At 37.1% G+C, this 9182-nt stretch overlaps 3 protein-coding genes across 5 annotated transcripts; 2 read left to right on the top strand and 1 right to left on the bottom strand.

Moving 5' to 3' along the window:
* The first annotated feature begins 193 nt into the window (after nt 1–193).
* Nucleotides 194–700, top strand: LOC108213830 (STS14 protein). The gene has a single exon (XM_017385617.2). The coding sequence runs from the start codon at nt 194–196 to the stop codon at nt 698–700; it is 507 nt and encodes a 168-aa protein (XP_017241106.1).
* Nucleotides 701–1977: 1277 nt separating this feature from the next.
* Nucleotides 1978–2634, top strand: LOC108215173 (STS14 protein). The gene has a single exon (XM_017387553.2). The coding sequence runs from the start codon at nt 2016–2018 to the stop codon at nt 2553–2555; it is 540 nt and encodes a 179-aa protein (XP_017243042.1). The 5' UTR covers nt 1978–2015; the 3' UTR covers nt 2556–2634.
* Nucleotides 2635–2959: 325 nt separating this feature from the next.
* On the bottom strand, nt 2960–8467 carry LOC108215172 (uncharacterized). Of its 3 annotated transcripts, none has more exons than XM_017387551.2 (12): nt 8085–8467; nt 7897–7987; nt 7208–7280; nt 6741–6824; nt 6361–6477; nt 5546–5965; nt 4978–5381; nt 4751–4850; nt 4607–4666; nt 4449–4535; nt 4116–4244; nt 2960–3508 (listed from the first exon to the last, which is right to left on the bottom strand). In XM_017387551.2, the coding sequence occupies exons 2-12, from the start codon at nt 7983–7985 to the stop codon at nt 3206–3208; spliced, it is 1866 nt and encodes a 621-aa protein (XP_017243040.2). In that variant the 5' UTR covers nt 7986–7987; nt 8085–8467; the 3' UTR covers nt 2960–3205. The 3 variants fall into 3 exon arrangements, with proteins under 3 accessions (XP_017243040.2, XP_063945110.1, XP_017243041.2); XM_064089040.1 differs by having other exon boundaries at nt 8081–8222; XM_017387552.2 differs by lacking the exons at nt 7897–7987; nt 8085–8467 and adding an exon at nt 7480–7596.
* Between the last annotated feature and the right edge of the window lie 715 nt (nt 8468–9182).

Genomic DNA, 9182 nt, shown 5'->3' on the forward strand with positions numbered 1-9182 from the left:
GAAAAAAAAATATACATTGTTTTTTCGAGGTTAGGGGGGGCTCTAGCATCCCCTAGCCCCCCTCTGGTTCCGCCACTGCTTGTAATTAAGAACCACAACTCTTCGTATGGCACTAAAGAGACTATAAATAGTGCGCATGGCATTGAACATATGTATATCCATCCAGACAACTACAAATCTAATACTACAAGTCATGACCAAACACTTGCTAGTTCTTGCTGTTGCCATATTCACATTGGCAGCAGCCACCACAGCTGCTGCTGCTCCAGTGTCTCCTAGGAAGTCTACTGGAGACTTCTTAACTGCACATAACAAAGTGAGAGCCGCAGCTAAGGTTCACCCTCTCTCATGGAGTCCTAATCTAGCCCTTAAGGCTAGCCAGATAGTTCAAGATCAACCTAACCTCAAGACTTGCAACTTTGCCAAGTTACCCGAACCGAAGTATGGTATCAACAAGTGGCGATCAATTGGGCTTCTAGGATGTGCACCACAAGCTGTGGTGGATCGGTGGATGGAGGAGAAGGCGAATTATAACGACGAAACGAAGTCGTGTTTCCCGAACGAGGAATGCCGGTCATACCTCCAGGTTGTGGCGAGGAATACAGGTTTTTTAGGGTGTGGAGAAGCTGCATGCAATGGAACAAGTGGCGGGTGTTTGGCTGTGTGCCTCTATAATCCACCTGCCAGGGGAACTGCGTAGACTTCCAAGTTCCAACTGTCTTCTTACTATGCAATGTGCAACATGGCTGTGGAAGCTTCATCAAATATGTTACTATACTATTTAACTTCTTAGCAAAAAATCATGTCCCTTGAGAGTATCGGTTTCTTGTTTACCAATAAATAAAACATGCTTTATAAATAAAGTATTGCAATGGATTGTTATGTGTGTCAAAAAATTCTGTTTAACAATTGTTGAAAACCAGTCCATATTTGGGATGAGAGTTCTAATATCAGGCTAAGAACGAGTCTACGGGAAATCTTAAAATATCAGAGTGAGGCCCAAACCCAAACAGATTTCACGTTAATTTTCAACACTACCCTTTGCCTTGAATTAAAGTTTTGGCCAAATAAATTTTATGCAATATTTCAATGACAATCAATCATGATCTCAATTAAATAGTAATAATCCCACAAAAGTCTTAGAACCTTACATTTTTACGATATTCGTCTATATACGTGTGAGGAGAGAATAATGGATGTATTACTACTGCTTTCTGCGCATTCAAACTTTCAATGCATTTTTGTGAAGAAAAAATCGAATTATCCAATAAAATTATCAAACTACGAATATCAGAAGAATGCGAATAACATTTCTAAAATACGATGATGATAGAGACATCAATGATCACTAGGTTAGAGAGCCTAACAAAGGCTACTCTAATTGCATGAGACACCACTTGGCTGATGAAATCACCGCAATTACTCTGACACCGAGATGAATAGTTGATAACCTCAAACTAAAGGGGAAATTATTCGATTTACTAGCATCAAAGAAACAATTCACGTGTGAACAGATCAGGCCAGTAGTTATGATCACATTCACTCATTTTTTAGCAGCGCAGATTTGTCTTCTTGCTTGCTTAACGGACAAAGTCAGCTGATCCACGTGCTCACCTTGGAAGTATCTCCTCTCCATTAATCACCATCAACGTAACGTTACTTGAAATTACCAAAACAACCCCAGCTTTATTTTCCTTTAATGACAATCCATGGTGGTATTTGTCCGGCTCAAGCCTGCGGCTTGTGGGTTTATAAGCCAGAAGTACTCATTGGTAACGTTTGTATAAAACGTCAAGAGAATACTGATAAAAAGTTGAAAATACTTGTTTTTGTTCGTGACTTCTACTTCTTTTTGAAATGTTTTAATCACTTATAAGTCTTAACTTCTTCAAACTTCTTCTTTCACTTATTTGCTTCAAAGAAGAAGCACTTATTTTAAATTTATCCTAAACCATCCCTCTCTGTTTATTTATAAGCTCACCTGACCCAAAATTTCCCAAGTGGTGTTAGGAAAAATGGCTAGGCTCCAGCTGCTTTCATTATTAGTCCTCGCTCTCGTCATTTCACAGAGTTCATCACAAGGGGTGGCGCCGGCGCCATCCACCGCTCCAGCTCAGCCGCCACTCAGCGCAGCGGCTCAGGCCTACCTCGATGCTCACAACAAAGCCAGAGCTGAAGTGGGTGTTCAGCCTCTCAAGTGGAGCGCAGCTCTCGCTAATGCCACCAGCCTTCTGGTTCGATACCAGAGAGACAAACAAAGCTGCAACTTTGCAAATTTAAGCAGCGGAAAGTACGGTGGCAATCAGCTGTGGAGCAGTGGATCAGTGGTGTCACCTCAGGCGGCTGTGGAATCTTGGGTGGCTGAGAAGAAGTATTACAATTATGCAGACAATTCTTGCCCAGCTGACCACAAGTGTGGTGTCTATACACAGGTTGTCTGGAAGAAGTCTCTGGAATTGGGGTGTGCGCAAGCTTCATGTGCAAAAGACTCTTCTACTATAACTATATGTTTCTATAATCCTCCTGGAAATATTGTCGGAGAGAAACCTTATTAGATTAAGGCTATGCCCTTTTCATATCAGTGTTAAGTTGAATAATTAAGGGTTTTCGAAATGAAATTTTACTCTGTCTATAGATTTTTTTTGTGGTTCTATGTCTGACTAATCTATGAACAAGACTCGATCAGACCCGACTTCCGAGTGAGATATACCGGATATGTATTTTAATTTCGGTTTTGTTGTTTTCTGGTGACTGTCGGTGAAAGAGCTAATATATGCTTTTGGAAGAGAGGGACTTGTGAGTTGTGACTGTTTGGATCTGGTTCCTCTTTTGAGTAACATTATTGAGGACTACTGCACAGAAATAAAAGTAAAAGACAATCATTTTTACACTTATAGATAGGTGGTCTGTATTATCCAGAGCTTGCAGATCATCTGGGAGAAGTTGAATTTCTGAGATGTGCATAAAAATAATGCTCTAGTTATTCACAAGTGGTCAGAGACTATTTAGAAATAATGCAGTTGTTATGACATGATATTGAAGTAGAGATTATACATGCTCTCATGCAAAGTACATATACTAAATCATCTCCTTCGCCTGATGAACTACTTCATTTTGTACAATAACTCCGAATTCCAGACTTTGAACACAAAAACTGCCTATGAGCTGAGAGATGCTAATAATTTACGCTTACCCGTGCAAGCAGTCATTTTTCCAGGTCTTTCGAAATAAGATATCGGAAATTATAATTGTAGGGAACCCATTGAATGATCTTCTTGGACTTTGACATTTGACATTTTTTTATGCTCTTTCTAACAGATTGAGGTAGAGACTTCTGGATCATCTCCACTATGCCAGTAGTGCATAAATCAGAATCCTTGGCAAAAGATTCCACAATTTTTGGGAGCAAGATTTTGTGGTCTTTACTCACACCAAAGGTAGCTCGAATGTACTCATCTTTTGCGGCTTCCAATTCCTTTGCTATTGACTTGGGTGTATAAACTCGAACCTGAAGAAAAAGAACCACCTTACTGAGAGACATTTCAATCAATTAGTTAGTAGTTATAAACAGAGAGCTAGGCACAGCAAACTTCTAGTTCTTGTGACCAACCAGTAATTAGCATACAAGTAGGCTATCTGGTACTGTACTAGTTAATTGTCATAAAGGAAGTCTTTATTTTTATTTTTTCAGAAAGAAATGGAAACACCCAACAACAATAAAGAACCAACAGGGAAATCAGTGTAACAAAACTTAACAATTTGAATATGTAACACACTGAATATTACATATGGAAGCATCAGCCCTTGATCTATCTGTAACTGGATAATGCATCTACTGCCTTGCTAGCAGCCAAAGACAACTTTTGCTGAATAATATACTTTGTAGCAAAACATGAATGATGATAAGCTGAGTGACGATGAATGTAGCTAGCAGCTATGGTGAGTTCAAGCAATTACAAGAGTCGGTTTTCTGACTTCTAGGATATTAAAGTATTGTTGCAAAATCTTATGATATAGTATAACCAAAGCAAGAGAAGTTTATAAGCAATTACAGTCTTAGTTATTGCAATATCTTATGATAATAACCAAAGCAACAGTAGTTTATGAACAATTACCGCTGGATCAGAATGGCTTCCAGAACAAAGAGCAAAATGCAAAAGTGGTTCTGGATGCTCGATTGAGTATGCCTGTCGTTCATCTCCCGATTTAAATTTTGACTTTGAAGATAGCAACAGCCGAAGCCACTGCAAACACAATGAAATGACCCGCACTACTTAAAAAGTAAATCAATGTGACTGTAATCCAAACTAATTTACCAAAGAGGGAGATAAGTAAAGGAAAGCAATTTTAGAAGAATTCTATGCTGCTTTAGCCCAAGCGAGAAACTAATCAGACAATTAATAGATATATTAATTTTATATAACCAGCACAGTCCTTCTAGTCTTTACCTGTCCAGGACGAGACATCCGGCATCCCAGTATGGAACTTTGTATCAAATTTGCGCTTACTATGTGACCCCCAATATTGTAGGCAGCCTGGTTAAACTGAGGAATTAATAACCCTATTTAAATACAATTTCTTAGAGGAATCAATGACGCATGCTCACCTTTAAGAGAATAAAGAGTCTCTTCACATTGTTTTGTGGAATCCCATAAGCCAAGTATGCCTGTTAAAGTGAAAGCAGAAATTAATATTCATATCAAAGAAGGAATCAAGGGGACAGCTCGAACTGTTCATGGATATTTCATACATGCATCATTAGAGCATTGTGTACGTTGATCCAGAAAGCTAGCTTCTCAGAGTGTGTCATCTTCTTGGGATCTATTTCTTCTAAACGAGATATAAGAAATCTACAATAAAGAGAAGCCATTAAGCATCTGGAGTTGCTAGAACTATGATAACTGAGAAGATATATAAAAAAGTACACAGCTAAAGCATGATATATTGATAGAAGAATTATATTATACAAAAAATCACCTGAAGTTTTGTAGCATGTGTTCAACTTCAGCCAACTTTTTATCATTTCTATATATATACTGCACCTCAACCATCGTGCTGTAAGGCCCACTGAATTCCTTAAGCCCTTGCACATGGAAAGGATTATCCAAACGCTCATCAAGAGATGAATATTTCTTGAGCCCTGGACTCCACATTCCAGAATGATCCTTTGGAGAAAATGCACTCATTGATGACGATGATGATGTGGGTGATGAGAGTCCATGATCCAAAACTGGAGGGTCAGCAAGCTTGCAATATATATCTGAAATGCATTGGATCATATCCTCTGCAAGCTTGTTTGGCGTCTCAGGCACATGATCAGAAATACGGGTACCAAGATGCTCTGCCAGACTAATTATATTTGAAGCAGTATTTTGCCCATACTGAAAACAATCCAATAAAAAATGTCACAGGGAGATACTCCATTCTGCCTAAACATGACAGAGTTCAATATAATCTAATAACAATAACACTCCAAGAACAGATATCTAAGTGATAATTGATTAAAAAAGTGTCTACAGATTTCAAGATGTCAAACATATGGTACCTCCATCATGGACAAAGGCTGTGAATAGCAAGCACGTACATCTCTGCCCAAAGATTCTGCCAGGGGAGAATTTTGTGACGACAAAGTTGAATGTTGAGCTAAAAATGAGCGACAGCGATAGACACCAGATTCTACTAGTCTATCCTCACCACCTAGATCATTCAAGTCCTTCTGTGGATTTATGCAAGTAGATCTAGGAGAAGGTTTCTCCATATTTGACATTGTACTAACTCCAGATCTTACTTCAGATTTTTCTTTTGCAGAAGTTTTGGGTGATTTTGGTCCTCCGTCTTTCATTGATGGAGATGTAGAGGTTACTTGTTGATCAAATGCTTGTCGATAGAGCGAGAGAAGATACTGCTCCAGATGCCCAACTTCAAGCTCTAGTACTGAAATTTCCTTGATCAGTTCAGTGGCCGGCTGAGACAACATAGATACAATTGAATTGTTTCAATACAACCTCAAGAGATCTAATGAAATACACAGTTGCAGAGATAAAACATGGTAAACACACAAAAGCGAAACTGGTTGAGCAAACTTTAGCTGTGTCACAACAGTAAACTTATAAAATAGAAGCGTATCAGGTATACTACAAATTAATTATCTGTGGAAAGTTTGTTTGGGTATTACATAGGCAAAAAATTGTTATGATTATAGTATTATCAGTCAACCTTGACATGAATTTTAAGTTCACTCTTGCTCGCATGGGGCCTTACTTGCCATGTAATGCAACCATTTTAATAATCAACGTTTACGAGTTCAAGGTGTGGAATTTTTCTTTCATTTTTATTTGGGTGGTGGGTACAATGTGCTACCTTAGGAATTGAGACCTCGTTCCCAATGTCATTGGATATGGACTTATAACCCAGTGCCTGTTCTAGCACGCCACGAATTGCGACCTGGTTCTGTAATCTTTTCTCAAGTTGTAGTATCTGCAAAAGAAGAAGAAATATAACCACTTTGTAAAAGTAAATATTAAGCTATATTTGAACAACTTTACATAATACACATATCAGGTAAGAATATGTTTTACGCTTAAAAATCTGTACACACGTTGAGCTTTAAAGTACCATATGATAAAAACGCTACTTTCCACATAATCTTATGGGTTTTATGACAAACAATATTATGCCCTCACATGTTACTGGCTGCTCGAAAGTAAAAAAGAACACGATCAACATTTTTGTCTCTTTACCTCTTGTCTCAACAAGTTTCGGACTTCGGCATTGGGCAAAGGTTTTGGTTTCAAGCTCGTGCTGCTTTGCAAGTGCTTCATATCCTGCAAACAGTGAAATTCATAACATGAGATGGTTAGGTATCTGTAGAGTTTGCAATTATGTACAAAATGAGATACTATGGGGAGTAAATAAAATTGGATAATATTTAATAAAATGCTTTTCGAATCGACTCAATCAAAACTAGTAAACACAAATTGATCTCGGGTCTAGTTGTGAATTAAGTAGGCTAATATTTGAGGTCATATAACAACTTTTCAAACTTCATAAAACCCCCCTAGTTATCTGACTTGAAGTTGGTGGGCAAGGCCAAACGGGTGTTTAAGCACAGTCACACCAATAATAACAAAACTTCGTCTGTTTAACCCCTCCACCTGATGCTCTAGTTTGAAGACTTGTAAAAAGGATAATGCAAGAGTGATCTTACCATTTTCGAGCAGTCAGATGTTTCATGTACATAATCCGACTTATTTCCCAGGAGATCACTCTTGTCAGGGAAGCTGCCATTACATACAAAATTGAGAAGGATTTAGCAACTACAAACTGAAGAATACATACAACGAACAGGAAATATGTCATCCTAAACCCCTTACAAGTTTCTATCTAGTCCGTACACTATGTTCAAGACCACTACAACACACTACTAGAATGTAAATGACATCCACCTTAAGTGGATTAAAAATAACCTTTTCGAATTACCTAGATAAAATATTCAGATTTTAACAGCAACCACATTATGCAACTGCACTTTCTTCCTTCTCTAGCTCATGAAGTATGATTAAACAAAAACACTTGGTATACTACAAGATTCAAGACCTACACAGATTAATGATTTCCCCCATTTAATGAGCTTTCACAAATTTATTGACCAAAAAATGATTGGTATATTCCAACTGTGTCAATATTGTCAAACAACAAGTTATGAATCATGGATTTTCAGTACACGAGCATTTAATAGAACAACCAAGAAGTCAAGTAAAGTTGGTTCTTCAAAATGAGAAAATGACTTCACAAATCTTCCCTAGTAAGAAAAGTAACTCATCAATAGCCAAGTACATGACATAAGCTAAGTAGTAAAAAAGGAGGATTTTTAACAGTTGTATGCTGCTTTTTTACCTCTGAGAACGCTTGTGCATAGAAACAACTCCCATATCAAACATATTATTGCTACTAGTTCCAGTTCCACCATGCCCTTTCAAGCCCATTGCTGCAAAACAAACCACTAGCCCTTTAAACAAAATTACTAGAAAACAAAAAAAATCAATACTTGGAGCAAATATACATACATATATATACTTACATACCATCAAACTCCAAGATTATGAGTACCCAGATGGGGTTTTAACAATAATGGTCTAAGTCAAAACAGAACAGTTGTTTTCTTGCTTTGCATTGTGAAAAAGCCTGAACACAACAAGGGTTCTTACAAAAGCTCACCCTTTTGACCAATGTGTATATATATGTCAAGTTCTAACACCCTTCTATGATTTTGGGTTGTTTAGCTGGAGGAAAGTCACAAATTTAAGACCCAAAAATGTCAATGTAATAAATAAATTGTGAAGAAAAAGGAAAGGCCTTAAAAATAGGAAAAGAGATGTTTGCAAGAATGGGAGGGAGATATGGAGTGCTAAATTATAGGCACTGTGTTTTGGGAGTAGAAATAAAAGAAAAAAAATGGTAAAGTTGTGAGTTGTGGTAGTGACTAGTCTGGGAGGTTTATTGTAGAAGTGAGTTTGCTTTGCTCCACATAAAAACAAGGACTCATCCCCCACATTCTATTCACTGGTCTAGTGGGAGTTGTTTCACCATGTGTGACTGCTATATTTATGGATATATGGATGTGATGTGGACTTGGTGTGTTTGATTTTATCTGGTGATGCGCTGAAAATAGGATTAAGCATAAATCAGATCATAAATTGGATTAAAAATTAATTTTGGAATCACATAATTGATTTAATTTTGTAATAAAATTTAAATAGGGTGATATCGAGATATAATTTATTTATTTTTGTTTCAATTATGGGAGGACGTGTATCTTATCCAACCCCTTCTTCGTCCTTCAAAAGTGTTGGGATTATAATTAGACACTTAAATTAAAATCTAATGATGAGAGATAATTGATAGATTTTTTTATTTTTAGTTATCATTTAAATAGTTATAATTTTTTCATCGAAAAATCAAGGTAGTCAATAATTTGACAGAACTTGAGTTGAAAATCATACTCAACTCAATTGTTAGAGGGTGTGTTGAGGGTGTATTAGTTTAAGATTTTAATGGATGTATCAAATTTTGATTTTATACGGATTTTAAATAAAATGTAGTTGACGAGAGCTTTGAGGATTTAAGTATAATACCTCAAAATCTCATGAATTTTGGTGAGATTTCAAATATTTTAAAACACA

This window comes from Daucus carota, chromosome 3, assembly GCF_001625215.2.
Source record: "Daucus carota subsp. sativus chromosome 3, DH1 v3.0, whole genome shotgun sequence".
NCBI classification, from domain to species: domain Eukaryota; kingdom Viridiplantae; phylum Streptophyta; class Magnoliopsida; order Apiales; family Apiaceae; genus Daucus; species Daucus carota.

Coding starts and splice junctions, on each gene's coding strand:
- LOC108215172 (XM_064089040.1), bottom strand. Junction 7,281..7,896: donor ATGCACAAGCGTTCTCAGAG/GTAAAAAAGCAG, acceptor ATGTAATGGCAG/CTTCCCTGACAAGAGTGATC. Junction 6,825..7,207: donor CATCTGACTGCTCGAAAATG/GTAAGATCACTC, acceptor CACTGTTTGCAG/GATATGAAGCACTTGCAAAG.
- LOC108215173 (XM_017387553.2), top strand. CDS start 2,016: ATGGCTAGGCTCCAGCTGCTTTCATTATTAGTCCTCGCTCTCGTCATT.
- LOC108213830 (XM_017385617.2), top strand. CDS start 194: ATGACCAAACACTTGCTAGTTCTTGCTGTTGCCATATTCACATTGGCA.